At 41.4% G+C, this 21,260-nt stretch overlaps 1 protein-coding gene across 5 annotated transcripts in view; it reads right to left on the bottom strand.

Moving 5' to 3' along the window:
• The window catches only part of Dennd6a (DENN domain containing 6A), a 48,363-nt gene that overhangs the window by 9,665 nt on the left and 17,438 nt on the right, over positions 1-21,260 (bottom strand). For 4 of the 5 annotated variants that reach the window (XR_010058291.1, XR_005494603.2, NM_001134467.1 and 1 more), the window contains exons 4-15: positions 19,379-19,491; positions 18,582-18,662; positions 16,002-16,107; positions 14,648-14,727; positions 13,530-13,583; positions 12,523-12,578; positions 11,191-11,313; positions 10,767-10,862; positions 7,034-7,128; positions 4,067-4,132; positions 3,752-3,816; positions 2,425-2,514 (exon numbers count right to left, since the gene is read on the bottom strand). Coding sequence is in view for 3 of the 5 variants with exons in the window: in NM_001134467.1 (NP_001127939.1) it covers positions 2,425-2,514; positions 3,752-3,816; positions 4,067-4,132; positions 7,034-7,128; positions 10,767-10,862; positions 11,191-11,313; positions 12,523-12,578; positions 13,530-13,583; positions 14,648-14,727; positions 16,002-16,107; positions 18,582-18,662; positions 19,379-19,491 (1,025 nt within the window). In the remaining 2 variants the exon portion in view is untranslated. The remainder of the gene's footprint in view (positions 1-2,424; positions 2,515-3,751; positions 3,817-4,066; positions 4,133-7,033; positions 7,129-10,766; positions 10,863-11,190; positions 11,314-12,522; positions 12,579-13,529; positions 13,584-14,647; positions 14,728-16,001; positions 16,108-18,581; positions 18,663-19,378; positions 19,492-21,260) is intronic. The other variant, XM_017600075.2, reaches the window with a different exon arrangement.

Raw genomic sequence — 21,260 nt, 5'->3', positions numbered from 1 at the left:
TCCCACTGCTGTCTGTGTCTCACTCCTCTAAGACCAGACACTGTCCCACTGCTGTCTGTGTCTCACTCCTCTAAGACCAGACACTGTCCCACTGCTGTCTGTGTCTCACTCCTCTAAGACCAGACACTGTCCCACTGCTGTCTGTGTCTCACTCCTCTAAGCTTCTCAGAATGGCTGTCTTCTCTAGTTATTTATATAATAGTTAAAGACTACCATACATCAGAATGGAGCAAGATACACACAGGTCCCTTTTTGGAGTTATACAGCTTCCTGGATATGATAGTAACCTGTTCAAAACAAAAAATCAAAAACAAACAAACACCCCCTCCCCCCCAAAAAAACCAACCCAGTACCAGCCAGGACTTGAGAGGCAGAAGCAGGTGCATCTCTGTGAGTTGGAGGCCATCCTGATCTACACAGTGATTTTCAGGCCAGCTAGGGCTACGTAGTGAGATCCTGTCTCAAACAAAACAAAAGAGTAGAGAGAGAAACTCTAGGGTGACCTCTTCAGGTACAAATGCAGGCGTTATATGGAATCCACCACAGGCTAGTTCAGAAGATGTACGTACTAAGACACATGCACTCCCTGCTTGACCAACTTGGGCCAAGGCACAGTACACTGTTGTAATCATTTTAATCCCAATCTGAGGGAGTTTTACCCCGCCTTTGATCACTTGTTTCCCAGGTAAAAGGGACACATACATTTTATTATTTACAATAAGTCTTAAGTAGCACAAGAGCTGGGCAGATGTCTACTCTCTATGCTATTAGAATCTACCTTTTAATAGATAACCCTGAGTTATTATGTACTGTATCATCTGGGCTTTTCTTAACTCCAATTAGCCAGCCCTCCAGACCATGTTCTCACAACTCCTAACCCACGGAGGTCTCTCCTCTTTGTTTTTTTCTCTCCTTTGTGGTTCTCCTCTCACCCGCAGGCCTGGAACCCTAAAACCTGCCTATGTCTCTTGGCTATTGGCTGTTGGCATCTTTATTTAGCAATAAGAAATAACAGGGGCCAAGGTCACATAGCACCACTTGATCTATGTGAGGACTCTCTTGTCTCTGGGGAAACCAGATCTTGGGGAACCAATATTAGCATTAGAATATACACAACTGGGGCTGGGGATTTAGCTCAGTGGTAGAGCGCTTACCTAGGAAGCGCAAGGCCCAGGTTCGGTCCCCAGCTCCGAAAAAAAGAACCAAAAAAAAAAAAAGAATATACACAACATCAGGCCAAGCCACTACAGTCCACTGCCTTGCACTAACCCTGAGACACAGAGAGACACAGCTGCCCTCTGAGTCCCTGTCACAGAGCAGCCAGTGTGCTACAAGAGAGCAACCTGCAGGGGTGCTGGTATATCTCAGCAATAAGGGAGGCAGGAACAAGGTTCCAGTCTTGGTTTCTATTCATAAGGGTGATGTAGAAAAAGACTTGAGGGAACCTTGCATCAATCTGATAGAGAAGTGCTCCTGCTCTCACTAGACCAGTACTCCCAGGTACAAGACATGGAGAAAGCTTCTGAAAAAGATCACCATATCACGGGAGGAAATAAGAGCTCTAGTCTAGTAGAGTCTAGTCTAGTAGATGGTATTTAAGAGAAGGAAAGACGTTGAAAGCATCATGAAGAAAACCATAGAGTAGGACGGGATTGGCTGAATCTTGCAGAAAACACTCCCCTACCCACCTACTCAAGAGCTTCCTTCACTGTGCACAGTCCCTCTCAATGAGAGACAACAGCACCATGACCCAAAGGACATGTGCAGCATCACTGCTCAATGCTCTCCTCTCGGCTGCATCTGACATCTGGTTGTGAGCCCAGCCTTTAACGGCTGCGCCACCTCTCCAGCCCTGCAGCATCACTGCTCAATGCTCTTCCCTCTGCTGCATCTGACATCCCCACCAGTAATTTCTGATGAAGAACTGGACCTAGCTTTGCAGACCCAGCTTTGCACACATTGTGAAGATTTATATCAGAACCTGTAACAGCTAACACAAACCTAACCGGACCCTTGGGTATCTGCACACCTTGTAATCATTTGTTCTATGGATGCTGCAGTATAAATCCATAGACAATCACCAAAGCCAGGAATGTTGGAATATGCCTTTAATCCCAGCATTAGGGAGGCAGAGGCAGAGACAGGAGAATCTCTGTGAGTTCCAGGACAGTCAGAGCTACACAGAGAGACTATGTCTCAAAGTCAATCAAGCAAAAACCCTCAAAGGTATTTAGGGACCATAGAATCAGCCACATATCAAGGACAAGCAAACTGAGGACCAGATGACTTACCAAGTGAATCAAGGCTACAACAAAGAATCCAGTTCTCTCATAAGTGGCTTGATTTTAAATCACTAAGTACACTAATTGGCGAAGCATATAACTCAAGACTTGAGTTAACAAATCATTAAGAGTAATAACTTACTAATGGAATGATGAAACTTTGTGTCAGTTCCAAAAAATAGCGCCGGAGAATAACACTTTGGGCCTCCGAAGGACGTTTCTGCTGTACACCCTTGAAAGAAAAAAGTGGAAACCCATATTTTAGTGTCAGGAAACTCCAACTAGATACTTTGTCTTTGAAATAAGAACTGAGCATGTTTTTGGATATATCTAAAATGATATAAAAGCAGGCTGGAGAGAAATAAAGCTTACTTCAGCCTCAGAACGGGCTGGAGTCATGTTATAATAATTTTGTCTAACTATTTTTCTTCTTTTTCAATTCTCACTCCCTTGAGACCCTGTTGATTGATAGCTGGCTTGGTCATTGCATTAGTTTGTATGTGTGCATGTGCACGTGTGTGCCAAGGAGTGGTTATATAAACCAGAGGACAACCTGCAAGAGTCAGCTCTGTCTTTATCATGTAGATCCTGGGATCAAACTCAGGTCCATGCCTTTATTTTGTATATAGCAGTGTGTGTGTGTGTGTGTGACTGGGGATGTGGGAACTAGCACACATGTATCACAGCAAAATGTGTGGAGGGCAACTTGTGGGAGTTAGTTTTCTCCTCTCTCTTTACACCATGTGGGTCCCTCCCAGAGATTGAGGCTCAGCAGCCAACGCCGTCACCTGGTGAGCCATCTCACCAGAACTATGTGTCTACTTTTGAGACAGGAGGTCACTATTTAGCCAGGTTGGTCTAGAACCTAGATTCTTCTGTCTCAGTTTCCTAGTGCTGATATTACAAGTTTGAGCAACCACATACAGACCTAAGGTTAGCTTTAAAGTCATTCAGGGTTGAGGTGTGCAAGGCAAAAAAACAAAAGTGACTCAGAGCTAGCAAGATGTCTCATCTCAAAGAGTAAAGGTATTTTTTCCCTGGAACCCAAATAAAAGGTGGAAGGAGAGAATCGAGTCACACACACACACACACACACACACACACACGCATACAGAGATTTTTTTAATTTTTCAAAGATAATCCAAGCCAAGGCAAGGTGGCACATGACTGTAATACAGCACTTAGGAAGCAGAAACAGGAAGATTACAAGTTCAAGACCAGCCTGGTCTGTATAGTAAGTTCTAGGCCAGCCAGGACTGAAGATTCTAGGCTAGGGATACATCTCAATGGTAAAGTCCTTGCCTAGCATGCATAAGGTTCAATTGGCAGAAAGTATAGTTTTTAAAAAGTGAGGTTCCATTTCACATTATTATACAAAAATAACAACAAAACAAAACCCGCATATTGCCTGACTAAGTATCAGATGCCTCAATGAGAGATTTACATTACTAATAGGAGCAGATATTTACCTTCTGGAGTTGTTTAATGATCTCCTCATCTCTGTTTAGATATGGCTTGTAAGAAGTATAAACTCCTAAGAAAATAAGATAAAAAGAAAAACCCAACAGCCTAGGTGAGTATATACTTAAAACTAATAAAAGTCAGGGCCAACAGACTGACTCAGCAGGAAAATGTGCTTGTGCAAGCCACACTCCATGACTTCCATTTCTAGAATCCATGGTGGAGAGAGAGAAATAACTCTCCAAGCTGCCCTCTGACCTCCACACATGCACTATAGCACAGATAGATATAAAATAAGAAAAGTCATCAGTAGAAGTCGATACCAGGTTTAGAATCCAGAGTTTTTAGGTTCTTCAGTTTTTTCACTTTAACTTGCTTAGGAATTTCACCTGAAAGAGAAAAACAAACATTCTCACAAACTCGCTTGTAACTTAGTGATAAACGTCTGCCTGGGATGCACAATACTCCCTTGTCAACAGCACGATACTTTTAGTTACAATCATACATGTTACAGGAAAATACTGTCTTTTATTTTTAATGAGAAATGACAAAAGCCCAGCAGTGCACAAGGCTTCACTCTGACTCGGGGCCTTCATCAGGTGGGTACAGGTTGGCCTCCGAGCTCCAGCACTCACCATCCACAGAAGGGGTGGCGGCGGACCTGGGCAACACTCACTGTTGGCATGCGTGACATTCTCGATTATTTTAAAACATAAAATGGATGCCAGACAGCTTTGGAAAAGGGCACCAATGTGAGGCAACACCCCAGTTCTGTGGTTATACATATTTGATTTACAAAGTTATTCAGGGCCCAATGCTAACAGACAAACAAGTGGGCCATCACATTAGTAGAATCATCTTAATGCACCTTTGAATATTTGTACATACATCTTAGGCCAGATATTTTATTGTCCTTGTTGTGAAATGAGCAATTCCACTTTCTGATTAGACATGACTAGTCTACAATTAGAGCCGATATAAACCAACACAGTTTGTTCTGTCTTCAGGGAACATGACCCTTAGCTTTTATTTCTCCATTTGGTATAAAGTGGGTGGACCGGACAGGTAGTAAAACACAGAAAAAGAAACCTCTCTCCATCAGGACTAATTACCTGGCAGTGTTAAAACTCAACAATAATAACAGGATTATTATAAATTCCTGGGCCCTAAAGACACACTCTGGGGCCTACAAGACATGCTTTTTCTGTAACTCTATAAACTAAGTTTTCAAAGCCAAACTCCTCAATGGCATTTTAAGCTGCGCATGTGCACTGTGTAGCATATGCACTGGCTTCCTGAACTCGAGAAGCCAGACAATGTCGTATGATATGTTCCAGACATTCAGGGTTGTAAAATTAAAATCTGACTTTGTAAAAATGACTATCAATCCACAAGAAATAAAGAAAAAGTTAGATATAATGAACTTCATCAAAGCTAAACACTGATTGCTAAAAGGACTCTGTAGCTAGTCTTTGCTACTATGTGGGTTTTTTTTTTTCCCACCTCTGCCCACCCACTAGATAGGAGAGAAACAAAGATAGAGGAGAGAAAGTTATTAGAAACATTCCTAAATCTAATTTCTTTTCTTGTTTTCTTCTTCTACTAACAAACCATAACAAACCCCTCTAAACAACCAACCATCATTCTCCTCTCTCAGGCCCTAGCATTTATATGCCCTCTGAAAAAGGTCCCAGAATTCCAAATGTCACACAATTGCAGAAACTATCTGTGGCTGGCAAAACCATGCCTCTGCTAGAGCACCAGGTAAATCACAGTCAGGTGCTGTAGTCATTTCAAAGCAGCCCCATATCTCCATACCTGGAATTAAAACAAGAGCACACATTCTTATATTTCTGTGTTTAAAAAAAAAAAAAAACAAAATTCCAAAGTTGTCATTACAACTCAGAGAGTAAAATAGTAAAACACTCAAAAGCCTGTCTGATGAGAGACCAGCACGAGGCACACAAAGACCTCGGACAACCAAAGATGGGAAGTCTTGAGGAAACGGTTCTGCTCATACTAAGCCACCAATGGTTTCTGCTCATACTAAGCCACCAATGGTTTCTGCTCATACTAAGCCACCAATGGTTTCTGCTCATACTAAGCCATCAATGGTTTCTGCTCATACTAAGCCGCCAATGGTTTCTGCTCATACTAAGCCGCCAATGGTTTCTGTTCATACTAAGCCACCAATGGTTTCTGTTCATAATATGCCACCAATGGTTTCTGGCAAAAGTTTCATGCCAATGTCCCTAAGCGAACCTTTCTCATAGGAAAGAAAAGTTAATAACAGTGCACTGCATTACAGTAAATCGCAAGAGTCTAAGTAAGTAAAAACCACACCCAAAAAAGGGGAGCGAGAGGGGCTGGAGAGATGGCTCAACATTAAGAGCACTGACTGCTCTTCCAGAGGTCCTGAGTTCAATTCCCAGCAACCACTTGGTGGCTCACAACCATCTGTAATGAGATCTGACGCCCTCTTCTGGTGTGTCTGAAGACAGTTACAGTGTATTCATATACATAAAATTAAAAAAAATAATAATAATTTTTCTCAAAAAAAATACAAAACCTCCCTTATCTTTTGTGAGTAGAGTAAGCTGTTCTCTGAACTATCGTTAATATCTCTCAGAAAAATAATAGAATGAGAGGGGACCATGACAAATGCTAGAGGAATCATTAGATTGGCATCTGAAGTAAACATCGAATCTCAGAATTCACTTACTCTTGTAATAAACACCTATTAAATTCCTACAAGAATCCAAACACTATACGTCTTTTTCTCAAGGAAAGTACAATTAGTGAGGACCTCCTCAAAAGCTACATAACACTTGTCTTAAGACCAACCTGAGAATAATCCTAGCCTTTTTTTTTCCTTCCTTATTTTGAGGCTGGGTCTCTAGTATGACGCTCATGCTGGCCTGGAACTACGTAGTCCAGGCTGGCCTTGAATTTACAGTCCTCCTGCCTCAGTCTCTAGAGTGCTAGGATTATACATGGACACTATGACATTTGGCTCTCATTTTAGTTTCCAATAAGATTTTCTACAAGCAAAACTAGAATCCCCTATTTTATGTAGTTTATAAAATAAAAAGCTCAGTTTTCTCTGGTTTTCTTAGGGGTAGGACATATGCTCATTTTAGTGAGAAGCTATACTCTTTTCCAAAGGCCCTTATCCAGACTGTCTCCAAGAATGTTACCAATAATGTCAACCGTAAGAGACAAACACAAGGAGAGTTCCAAGTAAGTACCCAGTCCTGTCACACACTCTAAACACCAAGGAAACACATTACCTGCAGGTTTAAGATCTCCTATTCGAATAATGTGTGGCCAGTGCTGTAGTGTTTTAGCAAAAAAGGGGTTGGTTACTCCTAAGATGACTGAGGGCCTGTATAAAAATGAGACAAAATGTTAAATCACAGAAGAATAGGTGGCAGTTTCTGAGTCAACAATATAATGAATATTGTTCCCTTTACTTGATTATATAACATAACAGGCAACATATTCAGTACTGGATATATGAAGATAAAAAACATGACTTTTTTTATTAGATTTACTCATTTTATTTTATGTGGATTTTGCATGTATGTATGTCTGTACATCATATGTGTGCTGGGTACCCTAGAAGGCCAGAATAGGGCATCAGATCCCCTGGAACTGGAGTAAAGGATAGTTGTGAACATTCTGTGGGTACTGGGAATCAGACCTGGGTCCGCTGGAAGAGCAGCCAGTACTTTTAACTGCTGAGTTGTTTCTCCGTTCCTCCAAAGACATGATTCTTTTTTTTTTTTTAAAGATTTATTATTTATTATATATATAAGTACACTGTAGCTGTCTTCAGATACACCAGAAGAGGGCATCGGATCTCTTTACAGATGGTTGTGAGCCACCATGTGGTTGCTGGGAATTGAACTCATAACCTCTGAAAGAGCAGTCGGGTGCTCTTAACTGCTGAGCCATCTCTCCAGCCCCAAAGACATGATTCTTAAACAGCATAACGGTATCAAGGCATGTATATTCAGTCATGATGGCAACAATTAGAAGACACTGAGAGGGAAATAAAATGCATAGCAATCCCAAGGAGAAGCTATATTCTGCCAGAGTTTTAGAAGACAGAGTCACCAAAGATGTGACATGGATCACACATGAAAGATGAGTAGCTTTCCAAGGAAGGTGAGGGCAGTGCAGATTCCATGTCAGACAGTGAGGTGGGCTCAGCCTCCACCCACAAGCACAGGCACCTGAGCACTCCTGAGAGGGTGGGAGGGTGAACAGAAAGAGCAGCACCAAGTGTATACACTAGGAATGAATGAATGCACCAGCTTGTAAGCAGAGAAGCCAGAGAGTCAAGTGGAGGTCTGCCACATACATGCTACAGATCAACGTGGGGAGGTTTAGAGGATGCCCTATAAGGAGGGAAAGCAACAGTAGACAGAGAAAAACTAGAGTCTGAAGAAGGAATTATGGAAAGAACACAAGGGGCTGGAGAGATGGCTCAGTGGTTAAAAGCACTGACTGCTCTTCCAGAGGTCCCGAGTTCAATTCCCAGCAACCACATGGTGGCTCACAACCATCTGTAATGAGATCCGGTGCCCTCTTCTGGTGTGTCTGAAGACAGTTAAAGTGTATTCATATATAATAAATAAAATAAATCTTTAAAATAAAACAATAAACAGGCTGAAAGATACTTTTGGCTGATGAACTGTTGCAGGTCATGTTAAGAAGACATAATGCTATGTTTTGATAACTAAGCCAAAGCCAGTAGCATTTATCAAGAAAGCAATAGACAGGAGGTTAGAACAAAAAAGAGGAACTAAGAAGAAATCAGTCAGAACATGCTTAGTTTCAGATGCATTAGAAATACAGCTGTGAACTGGGCATGGCAACACATGGTATAATCCCAGCACTTGGGCAGCAAAGGCAGGAGGATCGGTAGTTCAAGACCATCCTGAACTACATTATCAAGTTCAAGAACAACCTGTATTGGGGCTGGGGATTTAGCTCAGTGGTAGAGCGCTTACCTAGGAAGCGCAAGGCCCTGGGTTCGGTCCCCAGCTCCAAAAAAAAAAAAAAAAGAACAACCTGTATTGTAAGGTGAGTTCTAGGCCAACAGTGCTAGGGATTGAGGTCCATCTCAACAAGAATGAAATGAATGGATGGATATACAGAAGTAACACTCTAGACCAATACCAACAAAAGCACTGCAGAGGTCTGGTGTTGAACAGATCTAAGGCACAAAGATAGATTTCAGTCACTACCACAGGAGCTTTTAAGTTTTTATTCTGTAGTTAGTCCAGGGTGACTCTGAACTCTTCCTCAGTACTAAGGTTACAAGAGTGAATTACCACGCCAAGTTAATATAGGATCTTTAAAATTAATTACAATTAATTAAATGTTAGTTGTGTGTGTGTGTGTGTGTGAGAAAGAGAGAGAGAGACAGAGAGACAGAGACAGAGAGAGACAGAGACAGAGACAGTGTCTTGCACCCTGGCATGCTGGAGGTGGTACCTGAGGAGTTTTCAGGAGGTGGCTCCCTGCTTTCACCCACCTGAAGCAGGGAAGCAGGGTCCGTCACTGTCTGCTGATACAGTGCACACTAGGCTAGCTGGCCCAGAGCTCCCAAGGGTTTCTCCTGTCTCTGCCAACCATCTCACTGTGGGAGTGCTTAGACCACAGATGTGTGCCACTGCACCCAGCTCTGTACATGGGGATCTGGGGCTTGAACTCACACCTGACGGCTTGCATGGCAAGTGCTTTTACCTGCTTAGCCACCTCCTTGCCTTAGTGTAGGGTCTCAACCGAGACCATGGATATTGTTAAGGCTATATAGGAAAAAAAAATGATCTGTCTGAAAGAGGAACCCAGAACACAGTCTTTGATAACATCAACATTTAAGGGAACAGCAGAGAAAGAAGTCTACACAGAAGACTAGACTATAACCCCACATGGCCAGGAGACAGGAAGATCAAGAAGTTCAAGAGCAGTCTGAACTATGTATGGAAATTCTATCTTACAAAAGCACATTTGCCATCCTCATAGTTGGAAGGTAGCATCAGGAGGCTCAAACCCAAGGCCAGCCTTAGCTACATAGAGAATCCAAGAGAGGGCCAGAGAGATGACTCAGTGGTTAAGAGCACTGACTGTTCTTCCAGAGGACCCAGATTCAATTCCCAGCAACCATATGGTGGCTCACAACCATCTGGGATCCAATGTCCTTTTCTGGTGTGTCTGACAGCTATGGTGTACTGATATAAAATAAATAAATCTAGAGAGAGAGAGAGAGAGAGAGAGAGAGAGAGAGAGAGAGAGAGAGAGAGAGAGAGAGAAGATCAAAAGGCCAGCCTGCATTACATAAGACCCTGTCTCAAAAGAAAACAAAAAGTTACACAGACACAAACACACACACCCCTCCCTCTCCCTCCCTCCCCTCTCAAATATGGCATCAGAGTGCTTGCTCCTCAGGCCAAGCCATGAGAACAGAAAATGTAGACAGGTATTAAGAAGTCACCTGGGGCTGGGGAGATGCTCCACGGTTAGGAGCACTGGCTGCTCTTCCAGAGCACTGAGGTTCTTTTCCTAGCACACAGACGGCAGCTCACACTAACTGTAACTGCAGTCCCAGGGGGACTGACACCCTCTGGCTTCCATGTGCACATGCATGCATGTGGTGCATAGGCATACATGCAAACAAAACACTCATGCACATAAAACAAAACCAATTTCAGAAAGAGAAGTTCTATTTAAAGAAAGACGAGGTTAGCCTGCAGCAGATACTATGTTAGCAGGAAATCAAGAAATAGAGAAAGTAAATGGACATGGTGTTTGTTCTTCTAAAACTCAGGCTAAGAAAGAGGGTAAACAATTATAAAACAGGAGCTAAATGGAAAGAATGACTATTTTCTTCAAATCAGTAAGTCAAAATTTTAAAATAAAATGTTATTACACAATAAAATTTATTACACAATTCTACAAAATCTTGGTAATAAAGATAATACTTAGTTAACAAAAGTTATTGTGTTTACTTACGGAGCTTGAGTACGGGTAGTATATTCTTTGAATTCACTATCATGAATTGTGAAGTAAGGTCGAAAATCACTAAAGTACTTTAATGGAGAAATACAGCTGTGGAACAGGAAGACAAACAAATCATGAGACATCTCTATATGCACAAAAGACAAATTATCTCAGTATTTCATAAGCACTGGTCTCAAATACTAATTGAAATTTATCAGGGTGTAACTTCATGTAACTGAATGAGTGTGCGTGCGTGCGTGCGTGCGTGCGTGTTATTCAAAGAAGCAAAAACATGGTTTGAGCTCTAACCGAACCTGAATCAATCTTCCCACACATTCTGAGAAAGCTGTTGCATGAACAGATGCAGTGAGTGGGGGAACATTACTGACTGAAAATATAGCAAGGATCGGAGTCAAGAGCCTGTAAACACACTCACTTAACGAGGGCCAGTACAGTTTCTGAAGACTCTGACGGCGACGGTGCCATGACCACAAGGGGCTCTCCCAATAGCACCAACTCCCAAAGCATCTGGCTGTGAAGAAAAACTGGGCAAAAACACCTAGAAAGTTTACACAGTAGAAATACTTTATTATTTATCCAATTTTGCCTTTCAAATTCCTAAACAATCATTCCAAGAGCTTCACGTTGGTACAATTCTTCCTGCGACTGTCAGCTTGATCTGAAACATGAGCTGAGAGTGTGGCGATGCTGACAGTTAGGCATGCTCGCTGCACGCACACAAGCAAAGCCAGGTGTGAGGCTCTGAAGACCAATTCCATTAGTGTGCTTATGTCTGAACGGTTAGGAACCTTTCTCACTTCATTTTCTTCCTTATTTGGTAGCAATTTTCCCTAGCAGATTAGAGAAGAGAAAAAAGTATTTCTGAAGAACATAACGCATCTCACCAGTTAAAAAACAAACACTCCTCCAAACCATGTAAGTGCACATGTAAAGTGCAAAAACATAAAACAAATTTATGAGATAAAAAACAAGGTAGTTAATTTTAACTAATAAAAACAAAAAAGAGAAACGAAAACCTAGCCAATGGTGGCACAAGCCTTTGATCCCAGCACTCACAGGCAGGATCTCGATGAGTTCGAGACCAGCCTGGTCTACAGAATGAGTTCTCGGACAGCCATGGCTATACAGAAAATCCCTGTCTCCAAAACCCAAGCATTTGCTTCACTGCTCATCGGCAACAGTGCATTTTCAAGCTGGGCTACAAATCACAAACACTTTCAGACCTATGCCTTGAGCAGCGGCCTACAGATTCCTAATCAGCTGTTCTGGATAAAATGCATAAACAATGGTATCTTCTCTTTTTGCATCTTTCCTCCTTTTTCAAGTACTAGAGTATATAATTTTATTAAAAACTTTTTAAATACAAGAAAATAGTATTTGTTATTCTCTATTTTTTCTTACTAAAGTTTTTTTTTCAACAAAAAGCACAAATCTCGTGATATTTCACCCCCAAATTTAAAATTAAAAAAAAACCAAAACTCTACTTTTTCTAACATCACCACAATTCTCATACCAAATGAAAACAAAAACTGTCTGTTTTAACCATGGAGCACTCAATGCACATCTTAATTTTCTTGCAACCAGGATGAACTACTGGATTTACCATTAAAACATAATATTCTTTTAAAGAATCTTTGTGGTCAATAATGAGTATTTTCTTCCAGGTTAATTCACATTTTCCATAAATTAATAACAATTAACACAAGTTAAAAAGACAAAGTAGTTAACATTTTTAAAAATTCTTTACCTGAAAAGATCCACCTCATGAACAGTAGGCAAAATAATAGATGTGTGTGTATCTGCCTAAAGGATTAAAAAAAAGAAGAAGAAAAGTAGGGGAGATGTTACTAAAGTTTACAGAAACTGGTCTTTGTTTTTGAGACAGGATCTAACAGTACAGCCTTGGCTGCCCTGGAGCACTCACAAGAGGTTAGTGTTAGAACTAAGATGTGCACACCACCACATCTGGCTACCGTGAGCCAAGCATGACACACGATGGTACATGACTACTGTAATACCAGCACTCAAAAGCAGAGGCAGGAGAACCGAGGCAAGTTCAAGGTCGGCCTCGCTAGCAAGTTCCTGGCCAGACAGGGCTACCAGTGAGACAGGTTCAAAACACATAATAAATAAATGAAAATAACAGCACAGCCATCTCACAGTCAAAGAGCCATATCACTCAGTTCATTTGGACAAGTGTCTCTTCTTCCAGGAGCGGCCAGAGAGAATGGATCCTACAAGCCCCCCACAAGGCAGCAGAAGGCAGAGAGAAGCACAACACTGTGGGTAGGCATCAACCCAAGGCCAGATGCGAGACTCGGCCACAACTGTACGACAGCGGGCGGGCCTGCCATCCACACTAGGAGATGTGTGACCGGCAGTCAGGTCTCCTGCTGGCCTCTAACTTTACTGGAGGCACAGTGGGAATGGTGACAAACCACGGGGGACAGAAACTGCTTTCAGAAACAGCTCCAGAATCCTTTTGACTGAATTGTCTAAAATTAGAATTCTGTTGGCTACTCTCCTAAGAGAACAGCTTTTGCCAGAATTAAACCTCCTTTAAAGTATTTACTATCATTTAGTCCTCACAATTACAACATAAATACTGGGTTCTCCAGTACCTATTAAGGTAGTAACAACAATATTTCTAACAAGAAATGTTAGACAGTTTATCACCAACTAACTTAAAGGTAATAGGGTGATCCAGTAAACAGGCCCCGAGGCTGCACCATGGTCACTTCAGCATCATGGTACCTGCTGAGTTAACTGCGTAGTCCCAGGCTTGTCATGACACGTGGGAATCCTCACCTTAAAGACAGAGAGGAACTATTACTTACCGGCATAGCATGTGCTCTATCTAGCACACTCAGCACTTCTAAAGTTCGCTAAAGACAAGTGTCGCTGTAGGGTTACAGAACTAAGGGTGTTTGTTCTTTGTGACAGCAGGAGGAGGGAAACTAAAGTTCCCATGTCTACAGAGATCATTAAACACCAAGAAGCAAATGTGCTAGACACTAAGTCAGGACAGAGTCACACGGCTTCCTGCTCACTTTCCCAGTCTCTGCTTCACAAACACACACCCAAACACACCCTCTCAAGCCTGCCACCTCTGAATGAACCCCACAGGAAACGAAGGGGACACTCAACCCAGTGCTATCCTATTATTGTTATGTTTGCTGAAGGGGTGGGGGAATATACACAAAACAAGGAGTGTAAAGAGGGAACACTGCTAAGAAGCAATCCAGTGTCACAAATGCATGAATTGCAAAGAACATGAGTTTATTCACACAAAATCTGTCAGTAAAATTCTAATTCCTTCAAAACAAAATAATGGGTTAGAAACTCAGCTCAGAGGTGAAGCACTCGCCTAGCACTTACGAGGCCCTGGGTTCAATCTCCAATACACAAAGAGAAACAATAAAAAAAGAAATCTTCACCATAACAAAAAATATTCCAAAACAAACAAACAAACAAACAAACAAACATTCTTGGTCTGGCATTAAATGTTAAAAGACCATTTAGAGCTGAAAAACCAATGACTTTTCTAGTTTATCTTAATTTTCAGCAATTCACACCCAAGACTACAAGTGTCCTTTCCTGCCTACCACCCATCTTGCAGGACTCTAGAGGCAGGCATGTCTCTGTGTGCACTCCACAGGAACAACAAGCTGCACTACTTCACTAGGTACCTGCCTGGCTGGGGCCTGGGGTGGTAGGAAGGGTTCTGTGAGGTGGGCTCAACTGTGCTGTCTGTGGTGCCTCACAGCAACAACAATGGCGAAGGCATTAACACCGCTAAATGTCAGCAGGCCCGCGTGTGAGCCCACTGTGGAGTTCTTTGGAGCAGACAAAGGAGGCCACGTAGTTGTTACCTTCATTACTAGTCCCATGATAGGCAGATGCAATGTTTTCCCTGGCACTGGGGCCGGCCATCGGTCAACGTCATTGCAGGCTGAAAATGTACAAAATACTAATGTAAGTGGAAAATTGAAATATTTAAAATGGACACTGCAGGTTAGAGCTCTTTTTGTAACATGGGAGAAATATGTTAATAATGACAGCAGACAAAGAAGAGTAAATTTGATGAAATATTTAAGTCATAATTCTTTCAGAAATATTATGTTCTAGGATAAGTACTGGTTAACTGTTGAATGAGAGCTAGAGTGATGGCTCAGCTGTTGTACTTCCTGCTCTTGCAAAAGACCTGAACTTGGCTTTTATCACTGATGTCAGGAAGCTCACAACTGCCTGCCCTCTCTGGCCTCCCCTCAGGCACTCAGATGCATGTGGCACACACACCACCAATAAAAATGCTTTAATTAAGAAGAAAACCTGTTGGATGACAAGTAGCTTCAGGGGCAGGTTTCCCATTTATTTAACTATTGTTTCTGGATTTCTGTTCAATGGTATTCCAAGAACTACCAGTACAAAACCTTGTTACTGACTCTAGCAGACACCATTTATACTGTTACAGTGGGTAGGACCAGACGGCACTTTGGCATTTTTAGGGAAAGACACGAGACCAAATGATCTGTTTCTCTCTCACATCATTTAAGATGCAAGTCTTAAATCTTCTTCTGATGTTTTTAGAGTGTCAGCTTCAGCTTTATTAAAACTTTCTTTACGAGTACGTAACTTGGGGTGCTGGTGGAGAAGAGATGACTCATGTTAAAAGTGAAAATAATTCTATCAAAAGGCAGCTCACAGCAACTTGGAAATCCAGCTCTAAGGGGGAGTTGATACTTCACTCACATGTACACATGCATGCATGCACACACAAACAAACAAGCAAATAAATCGGTGAAAACCAAAAATAATATAAAAGAAACGGGATCACCCCTTGGGCTAGGGAAAGTCAGTAAAGTGCTTGCCACACAAGCATGAGGAGCTGAGTTTGATCCCCAGAACTCACACAAACGTCAGACATGGTAATGAGGCATGGTTATAACTCAAGCCCTGGGGAGAAGACGGGCTCACTGGGGCTCATTGGCAAGCCAGCCTAACCTAATTAAAAACCTCAGGTCTTGGTAAGAGACCCTACCTACTTCAAAAATCAAGGTAACTGGCTCCTAAGGAGCACCACCCAGGATTCACCTCTGGCTCCCATACACATCTGTGTGCGCACTGGCACACTCACGTGCTTTGAAAACATGTGAACATGTATGAACAGATACACTCACACAGAGTCACACACACAGTACATAATTCATATAATATTTAACTTACCTGCTTCCAAATAAGGTTCATTTTTTTCAAAATACTCTGGTGCTATCTGTTTGAGTACGGTGTGAAAAAAATGAATATAAGGTAGTTTGCTGATCAAAACCAATGACTGAGGAAAGAAAAGGGACAAAGTTTTTTTTTTTAAAGATTTATTTATTTATTACATATAAGTACACTGTAGCTGTCTTCAGACACACCAGAAGAGGGCATCAGATTCTGTTACAGATGGTTGTGAGCCACCATGTGGTTGCTGGGATTTGAACTCAGGACCTCTGGAAGAACAGTCAGTGCTCTTAACCGCTGAGCCATCTCTCCAGTCCCAAAGATTTTTTTTTTAATGCCTAATGATTATAATTTAAGTTTGCCATTTATTTTGCATGAACAATTATTATTGAACTAAAATTCAGCAAAAAAAGGGTATTGATTTTGAAATTGATAGTTATTTTTTACAGCAGATGGTTAAAAAGAAAATGCAAAGTCATAACTGAGAAATGAGAAGCTTTAATCTCATTATGATTTAAGACTGTTTCTCAACCTGGGGATCACAACTGCTTGGGGATCAAAAGACTTTTTCACAGGGGTTGTACATTAAATATCCTGTACATCAGATATTTACATTATGATCCACAACAGTAGCAAATTACAGCTATGAGTAGCCACAGAAATAATTTATATTGAGGTCACCACAGCATGAGGAACTGTATTCAAGAGTCACAGCACTAGGAAGGGTGGAACCACCGCTTTGAGAACTAAAGGCATTTTCACAGATATTCCTGCTCTTCAGGCCAAACAATTTCCCCCAAAACAGACTAATGTAAGGGACAGCTTTAAAAGCCAAGTGTCACTGTTAGTTTTAACTCCCAAACAATCAATAACCACCTGGGAAAAGAGCATAAGCGAATAATCCTCTGTATCAGGTTGGCCCATGTCTGAGATTTCCCTCACTATGTTAATGGAGGTAGAAAACCCTACCCACTGAGGATGAAGCCATTCTCTAGGCAGGGGTCCTGAACTGTCCCAGAGTGAAAAGAACAGGCTGAGCTACAACCTGGGACTACCGCTAACGTAAGCTACATTCTCCCCTCAGCTGTTTGGGTCAAGGTATTTTATCACAGCAACAGAGAGAATCTAGGAAGCCTACATATATATTTTATATACATATATTTTATATATACAACATATATAAGAAATTAGCCACCTGAAGTCATTCAATCATTCATTCATTTCTCCATCCATTCGCTCATTGAAACAGGGTTTCTCTATACAGCCCTGACTCTCCTGGAACTAGCTCTGTAGACCAGGCAGGCCTCAACATCAGAGATCTACCTGCCTCTGCCTCCTGAGTGCTAGGGTTAATGGTGTGCCATCACTGTCCAGCCACACGAAGCCTTTCTACTAAGGAAAAACAAACCATGATGCTTGGCCCAAATCCCTTTGCCTATTATGTTCTACAGTCCAGCTGTTCTAGCCTAGCTACAAACTTAAAAATTGCAACTTTCAGTATGATCACTTTAGATACAAATTACAGTGATTTTTAAATGTAAGTTTTTTTTTCATTGAAAGCTGCTCCTTTTAATTAAGCTTTTTTTTTATTCATGTCTATATGTGTGGGTGTCCACAGAGACCAGAAGAGGGATGCAGATCTCCTGGAGTTGGTTATAGGTCCTTGCAAGCTGTCCACTATGGGTGCTGGGAACTGAACGTATGTCCTCTGAAATAGCAGCAAATGCTCTTAACTACTAAGCCATCTCTCCATCCTCTAAACTACTTTTATTTTTTAACCTTATCTGACATTAGAATAGGAATTTTCCTTTTTTCATTTAATTTATGAAAAAAGATTGCATATTTAGGTTGAAAGTAAAACTTGACTAAGATGTGGCTAAATTTTACTTATTAACTCATTAAAAAAAACCTGCAGGTTTTTATGGGTTGTAAGAATATTATAATTTGTTTACTTTCTCCCTTCTTCTAAAAGTACAGAGAGAACAAATTAAAATTTATGGAATATGGGGACTGGAAAGTTAAGAGCACCTCTTCCAGAAGTCCTGAGTTCAATTCCCAGCAATCACATGGTGGCTCACAACCAAGTGTAATGGAATCTGATGCCCTCTCCTGATATACAGGTATATATGCACACAGAACACTCATACATAAAATATGTAATAAAAATTTTTAAATTGCAGAACATGGTGGCACACACCTTTAATCTCAGCACCCAGGAGGCAGAGGCAAGTGGATTTCTGTGAGAACAAGGCCAATAAGGTCTAAATAGCAAGTTCCAGAACCAGGGTTACATATATAGTCAGACTTTGTCTTTAAGTAAATAAATAAACAATAATAAAAATGGGGCAGGTGCCTATAACAAAAAAACTCAGGCAAAAACACAGAAACTCAGACATGATTAAGTTTAAGTTTGGGATGGGGAATTGAGACAGGGTCCTAGGTAGCCCACATTGGCCTAGACTTCCAGATTTTTCTATCTCCACCTCTCAAATGTTTAGACTACAGATAGACACCATTAAGTCCAGCTCTTGCTTCCCTAGTCATAACATAAAATACTTTAATAGTGCACATAAAAATTACCTTCTGGAAGTAGCCTCTTTTAAGAGTTTTATCTCGAACTTGTCGAAAATACACATATCCATAAAAGTATGCAGGATCTTTCTATGAAAGAAGACAAAGAATTGATGTGTGTGTCTGTATGTGTGTGCATGTATATGTGTGTGTGTGCATATGTATATACGTATACACAGATATTCTTTAACAATACACTGGGCTTCTTTAGTAGCCCAAGTCAACATGTAATGACACACAGAAGCTACCCCTTCTTACCACAAACAGCAGTCAGGAGAACAAAGGACCTGCCGACTAGCCTGGGGATTATGACTGCAACCTAACTGAAGGTGGGACTCCCTAGGACCCCAGCAGCTTATGTTTTTAACTCACATCTAGACTTGTAAATTGAAATCAGAAAGCCATCAATTCAGTATTTTCTCTAATGCTATATTGTTTCCTTAAAATTTGCAGTAAATACCTCTAAGTTATAATAAAATCTGAGGGGAGATCACTTGAATACGATGGTATTTATCATATAATGGCACCCCACCTGTCCATCTCAACAGATCTCTACCAAGCAAAGCACCTCACCATGCTAGTCAGTTTTTATAATTTATTATAGCATCATTTCCAGAAGAGTAACTTTAGAGTCAATTCCACTCACATCTCATATATGGGATCCTTATCCCTTATTTAAGAAACCCAGCTACATAATAAAATAACCCTCAAAGGGCACACAACGCTGGAATGTTACCAAAGGTGACTGAGTACACCAGCTCTAAAGAAACAAGTGCCAGGGCTTCCCTCAGACAGGGCTTTCCCACCTTTAAGTAAACTGGTAAATCTTTGTCAAATTCATCAAGAAGACAGTGCAGTGAGACCCTCCTCCCAGAAGATTGGCGGAATCTAAAACAAAACTGGGTGTCTCCTAGACAACCTAACGAAAACAAAAAGAGAAAGAAGTCAGGACAGCTTCATGTGACATTTATCCAGTTTCATCAACATCACAGTGAAAGAACCTTAGAGATAATTTTTATTCAGTTCTTCATATTTTAGATAAGAAAAATAAGCCTAAAAATTCTAGGACATCATGGTGCACACCTTTAATCTCAGTGCTTGGGAGGCAGAGGCCAGTAGCAGTCTGGAGTCTTAAGGCCAACAGCCAGAGCCACAGGGTGAGACCCTGTCTTAAAAAGAATAAAATAAAGAAATTCTGGCCTTGCTACAGGCCACCATGTTAGAGATAAGCTCCATCTTAATTCCTAAGTCTCTTCAGTTTCCTAATTCTCTTCCCAATGCCACTCTTTTTTTTTTTCTTTTAATTTGTTTACATAAGATATTGTCTTACAGGGGTTGGAGATTTAGCTCAGTGGTAGAGCACTTGCCTAGCAAGCGCAAGGCCCTGGGTTCGGTCTCCAGCTCCGAAAAAAAGAAAAGAAAAAAAAAAAGATATCGTCTTACATATATAAACAAATGAAGACACACACATTACATACACATACACACATCACATACACACACATCTCTCTCTCTCTCTTACACACACACACACGCACGCACACGCACACGCACACACACACGTACACACACATGCACACATCCCTACACCTACCTCTTATTTCAATCTATGGCTATATGAACTTTCTCTGTTTTGTCTTTGAGACAGCATCTCACTATGTGGCCCTGGATATCCTGAATTCTCTATGTGGAGTTGTGAGATTTTTAACTAAGTGATCCCCCTGCCTCTGTCTCCTAAGTGCTAGGATTAAAGGCATGTGCCACCATACTCATTTATATAATTTTTTTTTAAAAACTCTTTTGGATATAGAGTTGTTGCAGCGTAACTGATCACACTGTGAACCTTGAGACTGTTTAATGGACAAACCTGTTCCTAGCTGTGCTGTGGCTCAGCCTTAGCACAAACCTTTAGTCCCAAACAATGAAGGTTAGTTTGTAGAAGGAGGCGTCCATGTTTGAAAGTGATGTTTAGTGGAGTGGCAGACAAAGTGATGAATCAGAGACAGATTTGACAGAACAGACTATGCCCAACTCTCACGAGAAGAGAGCGGAGGGGGAAGGTACTTGAAGGGCAGAGAGAGGAGGTAGTTTTATCGGGAGAGTTTTACAGAGACAGGGTGAAGAGAGAACAAGCTAGACACTGGTGAGGACAGAACACGCCAGAGAATGAGGCGCCAGAAGACTAGACCAGATTGCCAGAGTCAGTGTGAGGCCAAGCAGGGCAGTTCAGTCAGAGGCTGAGAGAAGTCAGATTTGAATCTTGAAGCCTGAAGGGGAGTTTGAGCCTGAACAGCTGAGTTGACCAGCCAGCTAAAGTTCAGAAAGAACAACAAGGGGTAAGCTTGTTCAGCAGGAAGTCTCAGAAGCGGAAAATGTTCGAGGTCTAGATAAGATTTTACAGAGGCTAGAAGCTTCCAGGACTGGGTCTAGGTTAGCAGTCAGGCAGTACGCGTCCTAGACAACAATTACATTAGGAGAATAAAAGCTACATTTACATAGGCTCCCATGGAGCTCAGGTTGGCCTCAAACTTGCTAAGCAGCCTTGAACCCCTGACCCTCCTGTCTCTCCCTCCCCAGTGCTGAGATCAGTCATGTCATCATGAAGGGAACGGCACCAAAGATAATACCTAATACACCAAAGATAATATTTGTGTGCTAGGTAAGCACCACCCCACTAGACTACACACC

This window comes from Rattus norvegicus, chromosome 16, assembly GCF_036323735.1.
Source record: "Rattus norvegicus strain BN/NHsdMcwi chromosome 16, GRCr8, whole genome shotgun sequence".
Classification (NCBI taxonomy): domain Eukaryota; kingdom Metazoa; phylum Chordata; class Mammalia; order Rodentia; family Muridae; genus Rattus; species Rattus norvegicus.
This window is presented reverse-complemented; position numbering and strand designations above follow the sequence as displayed.